At 34.4% G+C, this 19,669-nt stretch overlaps 1 protein-coding gene across 1 annotated transcript in view; it reads right to left on the bottom strand.

Annotated features, from left to right (window-relative positions):
- GRID2 (glutamate ionotropic receptor delta type subunit 2) overlaps window positions 1-19,669 on the bottom strand; it is a 1,398,327-nt gene that overhangs the window by 307,739 nt on the left and 1,070,919 nt on the right. The window contains exon 10 of the mRNA XM_028117832.2: window positions 1,162-1,359. Within this exon, the coding sequence (XP_027973633.1) occupies window positions 1,162-1,359 (198 nt within the window). The remainder of the gene's footprint in view (window positions 1-1,161; window positions 1,360-19,669) is intronic.

Here is a 19,669-nt window from a genome sequence, read left to right on the forward strand (position 1 = left end):
TTTTAAGGTAAAAAAAATAAAAAGGTGAAAGGCACTTATAGGACTACACTTCAAGACATTCCAAAGAAGTTCTTCTGAAGTAAATGATGGCAGATAAGAGCTCAGATATGTAGAAATAAGTGAAAAACCTTAGAAATAATGGATAAATGGTTAAATACCAGAAACTTTTTTCTCTATGTATCTATAAAAGAGAACTGAAAGTTTAAATTAAAAAACTATTATATTTTACTGTGGAGTTCTGAAATAATAATTATGACCACAATAGCATAAAGGATAGGGTGGTATAAATGAAATTATATTGTTACAAATTTATGCCTTTTTAAAAATGTGAAGTGGTATGATACTAAACTAGATAGAATGTTATAAATTAAGAATATATATTATAATCTCTATACTAACCACACAAACAGCAATACAAAGAGATACAGTAAGAAGTCAAAAGAAGAAATAAAGTCAAGTATTAAAAATATTCAATTAACCGAAAGAAAGGCAAAAAAAGAAAGAACAGAGAGAAAAATGGGACATATATAAATCAAATAGTGAATTATAAACCTGAACCCAACTATCCAAAAATTTATCAGGAAGACATAATAATTATAAAGGTGTGGGCACCTAATAACAGAGATTCAAAAAAAAAAAATGAAGCAAAAACTGACAGAAATAGAGATAAACAAATAAAGAAGTTTAAGCACCTCTTTGAAAAATTAAACAAGGAGAAATATATCAGTAAGGATATATCTACCTTACTTAGATCCTGAAACTAAATGATTAGTCCCTAATTGTTTTATTTTTTTGCAAATAACATTGCATTTTCTTTTAAAGAAAACAATGATACAAATTGTGTTTGTAAATTACATTGTGACTTCATTGTGTATCATATACTGACAAAATGGGGTGTAAATTTGGCAAAAGTAAGGACTTTTTTATAGACACTTTTCTATTATAAGATATATTTTAAAATTCATCTTTATTTTTCTCATCAGTTTTTCTCTACACAAAATTCATAAAATAGTACTGGCTGCAACTTTTGCTGACTTTGGCATTCAACATCACCACCTAATGCTCTGCCTTGCACTTATTTTATATGAAATTAGCTTCCAGGAGTTATGGTTCAATCATTGGAGAGGTGATAGGTAGATAGGTAGATAAATAAATCCTTACCTTAAAGACTAGTTCTCCTACCAAGCCATTCCATGTCCCATCTTCTTGTGGGCTTCCATACTTGTGATCCGGTGCAACATAAATTTCATAGTTAAAACCCAGGTAGTTAGATAAGGCATCCAAAACATCGATGGAGAAGCCTTGGTACTTCTTCGGCTTACCCAAGACATTTTCAGAGACCATTACAAAAGGTTCTTCCTACATGGAAATAAGAGAAATCCTTGATGTCAATCTATAGTGCTCCCCAAAAGCAAAAATTAATTCTTCAAAGAGTTTTGCTTAGACACAGCCTAAAAATTGCTTTTGAACTTTGAGAGAATTAACTTACAAATATAACATATGTGTTATTAATGTGTGATGGTATTGAACAATGTTTAATCATTGAATTTCTTTTCATCTCTCATTTAATTACTACTATATCAAGTATTAGATGAAAGTGACTATAAAACTTCAAGGGCCATGAATTCATTTTTCTTGTCACTATAGGACTAATCTACAATTCATCAATAATAAAATTATATTTAAGAAACCATAAATTTATTGTATCCTGAGGCATTTATTACCTATGTATGTCAAAAATATGTAAAATAATATTTTTTCCATGTGCCAAATAATTTACTTTTTATTTTCTTATTGAAGTATAATTGACATATAACATTATATTGAGTTTTAGGTGTACAACACAATGATTTGATATTTGCATATATTGTAAAATGATCACAGTAAGTCTAGTTAACATCCATCACCATGCATAGTTACAGATATTTTTTTCTTCTGATGAGAACTTTCAAGATTTACTCTCAGAAACTCCAAAAACATACAATAGAGTATTATTAACTATAGTTACCACATGTACATTACATCCCCATGACTTGTTTTTGTAACTGGAAGCTTGTACTTTTGACCATCTTTTTTTTTTATTAACATATAATATATTATTTGTTTCAGAGGTACAGGTCTGTGATTCAACAGTCTTACACAATTCACAGCGCTCACCATAGCACATACCCTCCCCAGTGTCCATCACCCAGCCACCCCATCCCTCCCACCCCCCCCATTCCACCAACCCTCAGTTTGTTTCCTGAGATTAAGAGTCTCGTTTGGTTTGTCTCCCTCTCTGGTTTCATCTTGTTTCATTTTTCTCTCCCTTTTCCTATGATCCTAGGTCTTGTTTCTCAAATTCCTCATATCAGTGAGATCATATGATACTCGTCTTTCTCTGACTTATTTCGCTTAGCATAATACCCTCTAGTTCCATCCACGTCACAGATAAACTCTGCATAAACTCACTGAAAAGAACAAAAAGTTCTAAGAAACATAATTTAACTAAAATTTATAACATAACATTTACTGGGAGTTATTTGATAAGTAATTTTGAAATGTGGATATAACCACACATTTCATTGCAAAAATAGCTTCTCTACGATTGCTATGAGAAATTCACTTAAGTTTTTGGTAAACTGTGTAATTTAGTAAATTTAGCAAATTGGTGTCTGCTTCCACCTCTTTTATCATTTTGTGTTTTTGTCCTCTTACAGTTAACAAATAGGCTCCTTTCACTTTTTAGAACACCTGGTGTTAAGAAAGCTCAATTGGTTTGAAACATGCTGGCAGACTATAGAAAATTAGATAATCTATTCCTTAATTTCCTAAATTTGTTCAGAAACCTCTCAGAACAGTAATATTTACAGATAACCGTTCATATATATGTCTATCTAGCCCTCTGGGCAGTTTAAAATCTATTCTGGATTTAAGCCAGAAAACCCAAAGATTTTATCCTTGGATCATTTTTCCTTAGAGACTCACAGGTGAACCTTCACTGAGATGTAAAATAATACTATACTTTGGCTTTTAGTCAAAGACCCAAAGTGTCTTATAAAATCACTGTATCTACTATAGCAATATTGTCCACCATAACATTCAGTTTTCCCCTAAAATATTACCATGAGATAAATTTTTGTATTGTTCAGAGCCAAGAGCACTTCATTTTGCTTCAGTAATGCCCTCTTCTAAATATTTAAAATAAGATAACTAATTATTTTGGTATCCCTTTCCACTTTGGACACCCAGAAAATCAGTTCTAAGTTTGATGCTCATCTACAACTATGCTGATATTATGGTATTTGTAGTATTTTTTTTTAAATTTTGGTTTTCTAAACTAGTGATGCTTTCTCTTTTTAAAAATTTGGTCTTGGTCAACCGTTTATATCTTGCCTTAGAGTAAAATAAATCAGTAAATAAATAAAGGAGTGACTGCTATTTGTTCCCCAATAGCTGTTCTCTTCCTCATTAATTATATATATGTATATGCATATGTGTGTGCATATGTATATCTCTATCATCTATCTATCATCTATCTATCTATCTATATTTTTATATTAGCACCTGAGAATAAAGACAATCCACAGTCTCCTTTTAGGCAAGGTGAGACCATGTGACTAATTCTGACCAATGCAATGTAAGCAGGTACTTTGTGCAACTGTTTTTTCATCTTTCCTCCTTCTTTCCAGCTGGAATGAACACATAATGGCTGGGGCTCTGGTAACTGTTTTAAAGCACACAGAGTAGAGAAACAAGATGGAAGAAGCCTATGCCCTTCAGATGTGAAATGCCATACCAGACCATAACTTTCTAGGATTCTAGAACATAAGAAAAAAAGAAATTTTGATCTTTTTTTGTTGTCAAGCTCCTGATTGTTTTTCCATTACAGTAGTATATGATGCTAATGAACACTGATAGATAGATCAATAGAAGAGAGGTTTTGAAAATGAATAAAAATTTCAAGTAATACTGATCTGTTTAATCTAAATGATATCAAATGAGAGAAAAGTGAAAACTCAATCAATCCTTTAATATTATGTGTAAAATACAGAACATCTTGATGATTCTAAATATTTATATATTTTAAAATGTATAATAATCTCTCAGATAATTGGCAGAATTTGTTACTGAACATTCAGTTGTATGGACAAAATATAGATCTAGCCAATTACTATGCAATGTATAAATACTTTGAAGTAGGCCATGAGGTCATTAGAATCAGAATGAATTAAATAAATTCCAAAAAGAAGATCATATTCAGAAGCATGCAAATAATATTAGGAAATTCTGGAATTTTAGAGTTAGAATTAGTCTATATTTTAAACATCTATTTATTGACAAACCAAAGTAAGGAGGATTCATGAAAGACTTATTTGACTGATTCCTTTACCAGTAATTTTGGATCGTATGTATTCTCTATTTATCCAGGGTCTTCAAAATCTAATAGACCTCTGAAGTTAAACACAATTTAATAAACAGAAAGCTGAATACCACTCTTCAGGATGACACTTAAACAATTAAGAATACTAATTAAATGTATTACAAAACTAAATGATCTGTGTGGCAAAAATATTACCCCAATGTATGCTTTGATATGAAATACTGTTTTTTTTTCATTTTTACTCCTATCTCATTAGAACAGTTGTTTAATATGCTAAATTATATTTCCTTAATATGCTAAATTTTCCTCTCAAAATTACTTTCAATTCCAATATTGTAAGTAAATACCTCAGCAAATGGATCCTTCAAAGGTTTGTTGACAAAATCTGGTCCTAGAAAAATCAGCTAGAATTGATTAAAGGTATAGAGTTAAAATGGTTATCCTAAGGGTTCTTTTACAGAGGATTGATGAATTATTAATGAAAATGCTTTTTAAATTTTATGACTGAAATAAACCTTTATTACATCTTATCACTTCTCTTCTGAATAGATGTTTTTAGGCTTTGTTTTTAAGCTCTTTAACAGATTCGGATCACTATTTGTAAATCCTAACATAGACCAGTTGTGCTTTATGAGGACAATCAGCCAATATATTGGACAGGTAAACATAGCAATAGAAATCAGATTGAAGGTCTAGGACCTATAGTAGAAAAGATACTTTCCCTTCTTTATGGCAATACTGAATTTGGTGTCTATGTACCTATTTCCAAAATTTATTCATTCATTGACTTACCTGTTTAACATGAATTGAGCAGCTACAGGATCAAGTTACTATACTCAATATAGGGAGTGTAGTACCCAGTATACTCAATATTGTAGAAAGTCATGGCCACCACTTTCAAAATAATCATAGTCTGGAAAAAGCCATATACTCAAAAAATACAACATAAAACAAAAGCAACACACATCGTAACTATTACACACAAAACACCAGAGAAACACAATGGAAATTATAAAAAAAAAAAAAAAGAAAACCATCATTTTGGGAATTACTGGCTATGTACCATTTTAACAGATAAGAAAAATTAGGAACAAAAGTCTCAATTCAAGATCACACAGTAAGTTACAGAACAGAAAGTCATCATGTATCATTTTACTTCAACTTCATTTCTTTGGACCTCAAATTTTTCAACCCTTGGATGAAAATCTAGGTCTCCATAGTTTGTCTCGAATTTTAATGCTATATAAAGTGGTAGGAGACTAGAAGAGACTCCAGATGCCTGACAGAAAAAAAATAAATCCACAATACTCTCTGGAGAAAGTATCTGCATTTTAGGTCTTAACATTATTCCTTTAAGTAATTGTTTGAATACAATGTTCAAAACAAAAGTCAAAGATATCATGTAAAATGAAATTCTATTTCATATATACAAATGGCAGAAATAATATACAACAGGAATAGATCTTTCAAGGACTCTGATACTGAAATTTTCAGATGCATTTTATAAAAATTATGTTACTATGCTAAAAGACATCTGGGACAAATTGACAAGAAATGAGAAACCACATGAAGTGTCATTACACAATTCGAAAAGAACTAAACAGAAATTTAAGAATTAGTAAAGAGAATGTCCGAAGTTAAGAATTTAATGACTGTATTAAGCAGAAGATTAGAAACAGATGAAGAGAGAATTAGTGACCTGTAAGAGTTCAGAATTAATACCCATAGTGCAAAGGAATAAACAACTAGAAAATCCCAAATCAAGAGTAAAGAGATGAGAAGCAGAAAGAGAGGTAGTCTGATAATCCCGAATATTGCTAAGGATATGAAGAAACAGGAGTAAGTCATTCACTATTGCTGGGTGTTTAAATTGGTTCAACACTTTAGAACACATCTTGACATATCTAGCAGAGAATGGAGATATTTATAGGCAAATTAGTTTTGCCTGTTTTTGAGTGTTACATAATTATTTATCTAGCATGAAGATATGTACAGAAATGTTCCAATCATTTCACTTCTTGGGTATGAACACTTAGAGAATCTTGGGCACCAAAATATATACCCAAGAATGTTTATAGCAACATCGTTTGTAATAGCCCAAATCTGGAAATAATAAAAATCCAAATGTCCATCAATGTGGAAAAGATAAATATACTGTGGTACATGGATGCAATGTAATACTAAACGGCTGAAAATTTAAGAAACTAGAGCTATACACTAACACAAATGGACTTTTAAAAGAATAATGTTGGGTGAAAAAAGCAATCCTGGCAGAAAACAGTCTGATTCCATTTTCGTAACATTCATAAACAGGTAAGTTAACAGTGTATTTAAGGATTCACATGCAGGTAGAGATACAATAAAGAAAATGAAAGAAGTGATCACCTCTGGGTGACTAGCTCTGAGATGCTGGGAAGGATATGATCAGAAAGATGCACAAGAAAAACTGGCTCCTTTGGTCATGACAGCATTCTATTTTTTGATCTGGACAGTGGTTGCCTGGTTGTTACTTTATTTTTCATTAATTAATGGTCTGAGCTTTTTTCTGTATGGGCGTTATAATGCAATATAAACAAAAATAAGGAGAAAGTACGTTAAGTGAGACCAGATAATGGAGGGCACTGAAGCCATATTAAGGTTTTTGCCTTTTATTTGGCAGGAAATTGGAACTTTGTGGAAGGGAAACAGCATAATCAGAAAGTAATTTTGAGAGCAGAGTATAGAATGAATTGTGGCAGAAGCAAGGTCTAGGGGTCCTTTGCAACAACGCAGATGAATGACAGGAGATTATAGCCTGTGCCTATTTAACATATATTTCCAAAGCATATACAGGTGTCTTTGAGTCTTCCATCATACAGATGGTGGGGTGAGGGGGTAGGGGAAGAGGGAATAAATGATAAAATCTTGCCCTTAAAATTCATTTTTCAGCAATTAGTTTCAAAGAGTATTAATAGAACAGAGTTCAAGCTGGTGAAAACCTGTCTGCCTATTAAGAGAAAACAAATTGCAGATTTCGATTTGCTGATCATTTGGATGACAGATTCTCTAAGCACAATCCTCAGCAACTGGAATAAACAAAGCTTTCACAGAATGCTTGTAGTTTATCAATCTAACTGCATTAGCATGAGGATCCACAGACCTACTTGTAGAAAAGAGTATTTCAGTGGTTTGATAATTTTCATATTAGCAAGGATTTATTCACATCACTTGTTGGGTTATTAGATAATAACTTCATAATTCTGAATTTGTATTCAGTCACTTAAAAAATCTCATGCTAATTGCTTAGTTGATTTACAACACTGTTTGCCACTTGCAGATTTTGTAGTTAATTCCCATATTTTAATAACTATGCAATATTGTTTGCTAGTGATAGAGTTGGAAAAAAGCATCTGACATTTCTGATAGGTACAAGCGACAAGCTCTATTGCTGAGGCTTTACTGAGAGCTGTTTATAGAGGTTTTAACAGACACAACTTCACAGAACACCAGGATGGCCAAAACTAGGAATGAGTCACTAGAAATTCCTTACAATTCTGCTCACACGTGCGGCTCAAAGACATTTAAAAGGGAACAAGAATATTTCTTAATGGCCTGCTTAAATTTTTTCCCCCCATAAAACATGCTCCTGCCTGAAGCAAACAAGAGTTGTCTTTATGCACAGTGTGAGCTTGTATTTTGCTTAGGGATGACACATTCCACTTTCATATGGGCAAAACTAATGACCACCATTCTGCTTGCAAAAGCATCATTATTTTTTATAGACAACATATGAACATTTGAAACTTCTCTAAGTTACAAAGGCTAATGGTATGGAATATGTTATTAAAAACATATCAAGATACCAGGATAGTAAAACAAACATGAACAACATCTACAGAGGAATAAGCAATCTGGGTAGTGTAAAGGAAAAGAATATCTGAGTTGCATGGAGAAAAGAAAAGCAGCCACAGGGCTATGCAATGAAAATGTCTTTAAAGAAGCTTTTGCAAAAAGATTTTATGGAGGAGCAAATATTTAGAAAATATGCATTAAACGTATCTTTCAAAATCCTTGCTGAAGTATTTTTGTCATTCAACGTTCAAGTTATAAATCATAGAAGTAACTTTAAAAAGCCATTCTAGGGATGCCTGGGTGGCTCAGTTGGTTAAGTGCCTGCCTTCAGCTCAGGTCATGATCCCAGGGTCCTGGGATCGAGCCCCACATCGGGCTCCCTGCTCAGCGGGGAGCCTGCTTCTCCCTCTACCTGCTGCTCCCCCTACTTGTGTTTGCTCTCTCTCTCTCTGACAAATAAATAAAATCTTAAAAAAAAAGCCATTCTAACTTCCTAAAACCGTATCTTATTGCTTCTGATTCCTATTTTGTAAGCAATTATTTAAATGACAAAAAATACTTTAAATTGAACATAAAGTTAAGGTTATTAGTATGCAAAGTAATTCATTTTAAAAATGAAATATTTGATTTTATACATTGCTTTCAAATCATGAAATGGTTACATCTTAGTGCCTTACAGCTAAATGGAGAGTGGCAAAATGAAACAAAAAAAATGTTCATTTTGGTTTCATGAGAATCTGAAAGAAATATAGAGTGTGGTAACTGGGAACACAAAGTTACCAAGGACAATACGCAATCACAACAATCTTAAGTACATTAATTCTCATTTATTGATTTTCCCTAGCATGCATTTGAAAATACATTTTAGGAGACTAAGATTTTATGGACCATATGATTGTCATATATAAACTTAGGAATACCAGACTCTCAGTTTGCTTTCTGACTGCTAGATAATATTTTTTGTTTGTTTGTTTGGCCCAAGTCTTCATTATTTTGCTCAACTTAACACCTAAGTGAATAGCCATATGCTAGAGTCAATTCTGTTCTATAAATATTGTTAAAAGTTTACTAGGTGCAGAGTACTTCATAGGTGCAGTTATCCCAAGAAAAAGTATCAAAGAACATGTTTTGAGATATAGCATATTGCAGCTGTAAGAAGTGAGTGGCTATACCAAATGTGAGAAGTCTACAAAAATATTAAACTGAAGGACTTGGTAACATTTGACTGCAGAATGATGATATTTACAAACTCTCTGGTTGATATATCATGTTCTTGTTAAAATATTGCCAAGAACAGTAAGGTTAATAAATGTCAGCAAAACCTTATGATAAGACTCCTTTTTCATCAGGATATAAAAGCATTTAATAAATGCAAACTAACTCCAATTAAATATCAGAATATAGTGAAAGCCATATAAAATTAAACTCGGAATGTTTATGACTAGTGTTTTGTTTGTTTTGTTTTTTGAGAGAGAGAGCATGAGAATGAGCAGGGTTGTGGAGAGGGGCGGAGAGAGAATCTTAAGCAGGCACACCCAGCATGGAGTAGGGTGCAGGGCTCCATCTCACGACCCTGAGATCATGACCTCAGCTGAAATCAAGACTCAGATGCTTTAACCAGCTGAGCCACTCAGGTACCCCTGGCTAGTGGTATTTTTAACCAAAATAATATTACTTCAGGAAAACAGCAGAAATTCAGATTTTTATTTAGTCATTCAAAAGAGTGTTAATGCTGGGCATACACTAAGAATATGATAGTGAATAAAGCAAACAAGAAACAGACATGTCTATCCTTCTAGACCTACATCATAATGGGAGCGATAGACAATAAATAAAGTATTATATATGTTATGTCAGATGGTGATAAGTACTGCAGGGGAAAATTAATCAAATAATGAGAACAAAAAGCATATGAGAAAAGGCAGTACCTTCAATCAGGAAGAGCCTCTATGGAAAGAGCATTCCAGACTGAAAAAAGAGTAAGTGCAAATCTTTCAGGCAGGCATTTCTCTGACATGTTGGAGAGGCAGAGGGACACCAGTATGTCAGGAACCTAGGGAGCTAGAGTCAGATAGGAAATGTCTGAGAAGTGATGGGTGTGTGTCAGACGGAACCTAAACAGGGCCTTTAAACTCATAATGACTTTAGCTGTTAATTCCACTGAGATGGGCAGCCAGTTGGGTTCTGAGCAGGGGAAGGACAGTTTACTAGACAGTAGACAGTTACTATTGACAATTGATTGGAAGGAACAAGACAGAAGCTAGGAGATCAATTACGAGTCCTTTGCAGTCAACCGGAAGTGAGCTGATCATAACTTGGTAGGAAAATGGATTTGATGAGAAGAAATTGGATTGTCAGTAACTCTTGAAGGTACAGCTGATGGGATTCAAGGATATACTGAACGTGAGGTTGTAAGTATTTAGTGAGGAGTGATGTAATGCTATACCATACATCCTAGAGACCCTCAGTGGAGGCGTCAGTCTTCAGAAAAGTATGGACTTCTGAGACCCTCCACGAATGTTTTTTTGTTTGGGGTATGTATCACAATTCTATTAAATGAATTAAAACTTTCAATCAGTAGACTAAAGTCCTCAAGGTGAATGTTCAATTTGGAATCAAAGGTACTATTTTGTAAAAACCTAGAATCCTGAATACAAAATTAATGTACACATTCAAATTTAATAGAAGAAAGCATGGAAATTTGTACTTTCTTTTTTTTCCTGCATATTTGTGACTCATATAGTCAGTTAAAAGGGAAATTATACTTATTGGAAGCAACTGCAATCATTAAAATTATCATCTTTAAGATTATATTTTAAAGGGACAAAATTCAATAGCAAACACTGAGGGTGAACTATTTAGTTTTGTTCTCTTAATACACCTTTGGAAAATACAAAAATTAAAATAAGATGAGTTATTTTATTTATTGCTCATTAGATTGACAAAGATGAAAAAAGAATGTTAATGTTTATCAACAAGCATGTGAAGAAACAGGCCTTTTTATACACCACTTATGTGAGTTAAAATTGCAACAGCTTTTCAAGAAAACAAATTCACAGTAGGAAGGCAAATGTCTTCAAATTTTCATATTATTTCTTCTGGTAATTTTACATCTGAGAGGGTAATCATAAATAAGCACAAGTATGTATCTAAAAGAATGTTCATGGCAACTTCTGCAGTGAGAACTTGAAAACAAAGGAGATGCTCAACAATTACAGATTGTTTTTTTTTTAAAGTATCTGTGTGATCAACGAATACACAGCACATTCAGTCATCAACCTCAGTGTCTCCGACCCCTGGCACCTAGCCCTCTGCTCAGAGCTGGGCCGCAGGTTGTTTTCTTAAACCAAGAATAACATTTTTTAAGTTTGGGATTGGTTTGTTTTTGTTAGTCTTCTAGAGAGATTAAGAATATCACTCTAAAAGCATTGCTTTCATTTGCATTCCCATATATTTCAGTGAACGAGAAAGAAAAATGTTGAGTTTCAGTTGCCATGTTGGGAATTATATACAAGGGTGGATAAATTAATGGAAGTTTGAAGCACGTATAAAGATAATTCATCAAGTAGCTGGGGGGGAAGATATTGATCACATCTGCTGTATAAAACCTATTTATTTACATTAAGAATATTCATGAATATATTGCTAAATAGGAAGGAAATGTACAAAACTACCTGTGAGTGTGTGTGTCTTAATTCAAGGTATAACAAATCACCATGAACTAAGTGGCTTAAACAATACTTATTTGGCACAGTTCTGGAGGCTAGGAAGTTCGAGATCAAGGTGTCAGTAGATTTAGTGTCTAATGAGGGGCTTGGTTGCCCCACCTCACTTGGCAGAGACCAGAGAGATCATCATTCTTGTGTCTCTTCTTATGAGGACTCCTCTCTCATGCCCTATTTGCTCTCAAAGCCCTCACCTAAAAATACCATCACACTGGGGATTAAGCTTCCACCCATGAAGTTTCAGTCCATAGCAGTATGTGGTTTAAAATTTGAAAAATAATGATAGCAGTAATAATAGCAACAAACATCTGTATACGACTTACTATATGCTGGGCATTTTTCAATTGCTTTTTGTATATTTATGCCCAATAGCCCTGTGAGTTTAGAATTATAATTATCTCCATTAATATGGGTAAAGTAACTTAGTTTTGTTTAGCTAGTGACAGACACTAAAATTGGTAAGTTTTTGATGGAGGAATTATGAATGATTTGTTGTTAACTTGTTTTCCACATTTTCTAAGTTTTTGTCATTGAATATATAATACTTACCTCAACACTTGTTTGATAAATCAGTCTCAAGTGTGAGGGAAAGGCCAGGGTTTGAAATAAAAATTTGTTTATAACTTTCAAGAAAGTAAATGAAGTCATTTAGCATTGAGGTATAGCCAAGAGTCAAAAATGGAATTCTGGAAGAAGAGACCCCAGTGAAGGAGGCAGAAGGAATAGAGAAGTCAGAAGACAATCAGGAGACCCTGCTGGAGGACTCAAGAGGGGACAGGGTTTCAAGGAGTAAGTTGGCCGTGGATTCTAATGTAGGTAATAGGTTAACCTGAAAACATCCATCTCATTTGTCAAGTACAAGATCATGACGACCTTTTGAAAAGCACTTTCTTTGGAGAAGTCAAAATAGAAGCCCAATTTCAGTGGTTGGAAAATTAAAAAAGTGAAGGGGAGACAGAACTAGTCTGAGACACTGACATGAGAAAGAATTAGTAGAATAAAGTGAGCTCAGGGTCAAAAGAATGTTTTTTTGCTCAAAACATACTTCAGGCGAAGGGAGGAAGCCAATAAAAAATACCAACAATAATGAAAAGCTTGCGTGTGAGGCCTGGGCTCACCCTTATCACTTGACGTTCATCACCTCACAGAGTTCTTGGAATACTTTGGTACTGTTATTGCCATTTTATAAATGAGAGAACTGAAGTTTGGGAATCGAATAGATAAATAATGTGCCTGGGCTCACAAACTAGTGAGAAAGATTGATATTTGAATCCGGTGTTGTCTGATACTAAAGTATATATTCTTAACTATTTTTTAAAAAGATTTTATTTATTTGACAGAGAGAGACACGGCGAGAGAGGGAACACAAGCAGGGGGAGTGGGAGAGGGAGAAGCAGGCTTCCCGCCGAGCGGGGAGCCCGATGCGGGGCTCGATCCCAGGACCCCGGGATCACGACCTGAGCAGAAGGCAGATGCTTAACGAATGAGCCACCCAGGCGCCCCTATATTCTTAACTGTTAATTTAGACTGCCTTCATCAGCATTCAGGTGTGTTCACAGGCTTGAGATATGAGGAACAAGGTGCAGAAACTACATGGCAGGTACCAGAAAAAAAAAAAACCAAAAAAAAAACTTAGTCTTTTAACACATGGTGGTGTCTCAATCAATCAATCAATCAATCTCTTTCTCTCTCCCTCTCTCTCTTTTTTTCCGCACTCTATATCCTCAAATTCCTTTTTATTTCTAAAGTAATTTATACATTCTTTTTCTGATTCACACTTCAACATTAGTCAGCATATTGATGGGAATCACAGTTTTAGCACAAAGATTATTTTAAAGTGAAAACATTTAAAATCTTATTTGAACTTCCCTTATCTGACTAAAGCAGAGCCTCCTGAAAGTGTAAATGCCACTAACCCTCCTCCAAGGGAGTTTCCTGCAAATTCCAGGAAGAAGACTTCTCAGTCCCTTTAGCATTAAACAAACAATAGAACCTTCCATACTTTCCTTTTGGAAGCAATAACCCCTTGTTTATCTGCCTACTGCACGTTAATGCACAGGCTCTCAAACATTCAAACTTGAGAGGTTAGAGGAAAAGTTTTTCTCCCAACAGTCTCAAGCCTTTTTTTCTGAACAAAGATGATCTCTTCCCTAAAAGGAGATCAGGAGAGGACAAGGTACCTAATAATTTCACTAAGCCCACTCTACACCCTCTGTAGAAAATACACTCACTTTTTCTGCCACTGGCCTGCCTGATCTAAGGTTTTAAGAATAAGGTGACAGGTTTTCTATTTCTAGTGAGCTGAATGCTTTCTGAAGGATGTACCTTTTTCTTTTGATTTTATTACGAAGCACAGTGGGAAACTTAAAAGAAAAGATCTCCTGCATAGAGGGCAGAAACATAACAGCAGAAAGCAGAAAGGTGTTGGTATTGAAAAACAAGAAACAAATCTGTGGGGATTTACAAAATGTAGAGAAGTCTGAACTTTTAGCTACAAAGACGACATTCTATGTTCCACAAATTAATAAGCATATAAAGATTACCTGAAAGGTTATTAAAATTAATAATAAGGCATATAAAAATGACCTCTGTGCCAGCCCTTATCAGGACTGTGGATACGAATTACAGTTTTGAATTAATTATGGGGACACATATTAAGGAATTAGAGGTAGGTTCTGATAATTACTGGAAAATGTAAAGTTGTAGAAAAGTTTTTTTTTCATTGCTATATTTTATTACATAATAAATCAGAATACTTAGTCTAAACCAGCCCTGACACTTCTGTCTGTGAGATCCTTCATTGGATGGAGCAAAAGTCACTGAGGAATATCAAAAAATAACATTGGTCCTATTTATTCTTGCATTCCTCAAGGAGATACTCTAGCTGTGTTCCCAAATGTAATACTATGTGTATTAAAATGCATCTTAGTTCTTGGAGTTGATAACCAAAGGTCATTCTTAAAATATGAAAAGACTAATAAAACAAAGGTGAGATATTTTTCAAACTCTTTGCTCTGGATGAGTGATATCACTTTTTTATTCTCCTTGACTTTTAAAAAAGTAAAAGACCGTGCTTTCAAATGCTAATTGGTTGCTTCTTTATTCCCCCAGAGACTTCAGACCATTTAGCTTCAAATCTTCATTTTCTCGAGTGCTTTATTGACCATGGTCTTGGAGATTACATGTAGTTCAGAACAACATACAGCTTATTATTTTTAAGTGAACTGTGGAGCACATTATTCTACATAAGAACCAATGGGGAACAATTGGTTTGAACATTCCATTTTCCCATTTCAAATGTCATGCCATTAGCAATGGTTAAAAATAAAAAAGAGAGAGAGAAGAAAAATTTAAAAAAAACACCCTTAAAATCTACCTAAGACATAAAAAAAAATCTACCCAAGAAAAAAATCCTTAAAAAATATAAAGTTCATTTTCTCCCGCTAACTTCCATCACCCAGAGTACCTGAAATTCCTTGCTAAAAGATTTCAAACACGCAAGAATCACAAGTTCTGTGCAGTTTTCAGCATGATGGCTTTTTTGTTACCAGGTTAAAATAATTAGTACACAGTTTATGTGGAGATGCTATGAAACAACACCTTACAACCCAAACCGCTTTGTATTTCAACTGATCATTAAAAAACCCAAGGGGTGTATTCTGAACCAGTATGCATTTGCCTTCCTTTCCTTTACCAATTTTTCCATTTCTGGGACCTCCATGCAGTATGGTGGTTCTCTCCTTGACTGACTCGTACCTCCCTAGAGAGAGCTGAATTTTAGTAGCTGTTTGTGTTCAAGAAGCTGACAGATGAGTAACTATTCCCATGTTGAATGCTTTTTGGAGGTATCTCTTTTCATTTCAATCTACCCTAGAATCCCATTTAGTGCAACGGATAGTGATTTGATAAACAGTCCCCTATTGGTCGAAACCTGTTCCTTCCTGTTTCTGTGAAAGAATCTGAATCCCACTTGAGGTCTAGCTTCCTCACTGCCATCTAACTCCATGGCTCTTTGAGAGGCACTGGGAAAGCACACTAGGTTTTCTCAAAATGTATTTCCTTTGTGAAGAGAAATCTAATTATTGCATTTTACTTCAAAACCGTTTTTCCCTACTGATTGGGAAGATTTCTAAAACATAAGCAAAGACAACTTCCTGTGACTTTTTTTTTTTTTTTTGCATCTGTTTACCCAAGGCTAATTTAGGTCAGCAATAAAACAGCAACAACATCAATGTGCTACTGAAGTTCGGAGGTGGCAGATGAATATGCATCTTCCTAATAAAAAGCTGGACCTTTTGAGAGGTCAGGGCAACATTTAAGACAACAAAATAGCAAGATACATGGGACTATCCCACTTCACATCTATATAAGTTATATTTTAAATATCTATTAATTGCTACATAATTCAAAGATCAACATATGCTTTTCATATATCCTTTTAAAGTCTTGGTAGAATAAGATCCCCTCCCCTCAAGGTGAAATCTTTCTCAAAAGTGTCTACATCATACATGAGTTCTGGGACTTGATCTGCTTCCTGTCGTTCTTTGTCTAGCTTTGCAAAGTTTCTCTGTATGAATTTACAACCTATTACTCAGACAAGACTTAAAATTTCTGCAAGTATTCTCCTTGATAGCTCCCTCTTTTCCAGAACACATTCTTAAATTGCCAACCACCTTAGCCTTCCCAAACTTAGATCTCTAATTTCAAACTCAGGGAGGCTGATAAGCTCTGTTTTGGATCTATATCCCTGTGCCTCCAGTATGGAAATTGCCCCACCAACCAGAAATCTGGGGTGATTGTTGGGATCATTTAGTTGTCTCCAACCTCTTAGCCATCAAAATCCTTTTTTACCTGCTAACCAATGTTTGAAAGTTTTTTCCATTCTTTGCTCAGTTTTCTAGTTGTTTTAAACAAGGGATTTAGTCTAGCACTTGTTACTCCATCATGGGTGGTTAGGGAGTCAGACAAACACAAATTCAATGCTTATTTTTACCATACAGATAACCTGAAGAAGTTATTTAATTAGCTCTAAGTCTCAGTCATATCACAACAGTGCAGATAAGAATCTTGAGGGCTCCATGAAGACAGGAGATTTTAAAATACCAAGAATAAGATTTATTAGTAAGTGTGCTCTAAGGGTTAGCTGGTAACATTATCAATAAGCTTTAATGATTATTAATTCATTAATAGAATCCTTTATAGCTCCAAAGAGTAAAATCTATATCAGAAACAACTCTGTTTTTTATTCTTTTTATTTTTATTCATCTTTTTATTTTTATACCCATGTTCATTTCTGAGGAATTGTATATAGGACTGGTTTTGTGTTTGTTGTAACTATGCTAAAGCTATTTATTGGCGAAAGATAACTTAAGACTTCAAGGTCACCTTAACATTTAGTTTCTTTCAGATACAGTGGTATAAAACCATTTGCAAAGTAAAGTATAATACAGTTCATATAATTTTGGTTAGAATACTGCAGAAGTTATGGAAGTTAATATAGACCCATGCTGTCTACATCTTTGAATTTGCAAATGACTCTATCAATATCTAAATATCCAGAGACAAGCAGTAAATCTATTTTTCAGAAGTAAATTAAATAACACATCTCTGAAATATTTATTCATTGTTTAGTCCAAGAATTCAGGTTTCAGCTTCCAAAAGGAAAAACATTAGGTCATGCATGGTTACCTCGTGCAGTAGAGATCCTCACACATGTCTGCATGACAACTATCATCTTAAGACTTGGTGTGATGAGAAAGAATAAGACATCGTCAAGCCATTGTCATGCATCAGTTCTCATGATGATTTTATTCAGTCAGCACTGAAGTGAACACATATTCCAGTGTTGCTATAAATGACATCGTTTGCATGGGCCATCATTTGCATATAATCCTCAAGTGTTTGTTTACAAAAATCACCTTTTTCCCTTTTCTCTCACATAAGATGAGTACAATCAGCAGAAGAGACAACAAAATATGTAGACAATACAGAGATATGTTTACTGATTACACTGTTTCGATAACAAAAATGAGAACTATTTCATCTGAACTTCAGGCTAGATCAGAGTTGTAATGATGATATCTTTAACTTGTTGATGCATATTATCTAAATTATACCATGCTAACCTCACTTTCACAAACAAATTTCTAATTGGAGCTCTTAAAAAAGAATACCTTACACACAGGCTGCTGGAATTTTCTGCATTTCAATTTCATTTATTTCAGGTAATATTCCTATTTGCTTATAGGATACTTTAAATTCTTGATGTCTGCATACTTTTGCATATATTCTTTACATTGTTGAATATCCCTTCCCTTTTATCTATGCCTTGATAATCCTTGCTCATCTTTCAAAACTACTTTGTGCCATTCTTTAAGCCTCTCCCACTGCCCTACCCATAAGTTAGATGCCTCTTTTATGTTTTCTCTTAACACCCTGTGCATAATGAGAACACACACACACACACACACACACACACACACACACACGTATGTACACTTCCTATGTGCCAGACTGTTACAAGTCCTTTGTTCTTTGCATGCATTAATTCCTTTAATTTCCATTGCGACTCTATGTGGTAGATAGTAATATTATTTCCACTTTACAGATGAAGAAATAGAATCATAGAGAGTTGGAGAACTGGGAATTTCAATATAATCCAGTTCCAGACTGTTCTTTTTTAATAACTTCATTTAGATATAATTCACATACCATATAATTCAGTCATTCATAGTGTTCACAGTCAATGGCATCAGTATATTCACAGACATGCTACCATCACTGCAATCAGTTTTAGAACATTATTCCCCAAAGAAATCTAGCTCCATTAGCCATCACCTCCCAACTCCCTAATCTTCTCCAGCCTTTTTTTTTTTAAGATAGTTTTTGTTGTTGTTGTTGTTGTTTTAAAGATTTTACTTATGTATTTGACAGAGAGAGACACAGTGAGAGAGGGAACACAAGCAGGGGGAATGGGAGAGGGAGAAGCAGGCTTCCGGCGGAGCAGGGAGCCCGATGAGGGGCTCCATCCCAGGACCCCAGGATCGTGACCTGAGCCGAAGGCAGATGCTTAACAAATGAGCCATCCAGGTGTCCCATTTTTTTTTTTTTTAAGATTTTATTTATTTATTTGACAGAGAGAGACAGCGGGAGAGGGAACACAAGCAGGGGGAGTGGGAGAGGGAGAAGCAGACTCTCCACTGAGCAGGGACTTGATCCCAGGACTCTGGGATCATGACCTGAGTGGAAGGCAGATGCTTAATGACTGAGCCACCCAGGCGCCCCTAATCTTCTCCAGCCTTAATCTCTAATCTACTTTCTATGCCTACATGTTTGCCTATTCTTGACAGTCACATAGGTGGAATCATATGATATGTTATCTATGGTAACTGATATCTTTCACTTAGCATAAAGTTTTCAAGGTTGACACATGTACAATGTTATCCGTGCTTCATTTTATTTTATTGCAAAACTATATTCCATCTTATGGGTATACTGCTTTTTATTTATTCATTCACAAGTTGATGAACATTTGGGTTGTTTCCATTTTTGTTCCTATTATCAATAAAGCTATGAATATCTGTATACAAGTTTTTGTGTGGACATATGTTTTCATTTCTCCTGGGACTATATCTAGAGTGGCATTTCTGATTTCTGAGTCGTATAGTAACTCTGTATATAACCATTTGAGGAACTGCCAAACTGTTTTCTGAAGCAGCCACACTATTTTACCAGCAATGTATGGAGTTCC

Source organism: Eumetopias jubatus, unplaced genomic scaffold (genome assembly GCF_037043125.1).
Source record: "Eumetopias jubatus isolate StellerSeaLion01/CBP00866 unplaced genomic scaffold, mEumJub1_p1.0 scaffold_2, whole genome shotgun sequence".
Lineage (NCBI taxonomy): Eukaryota > Metazoa > Chordata > Mammalia > Carnivora > Otariidae > Eumetopias > Eumetopias jubatus.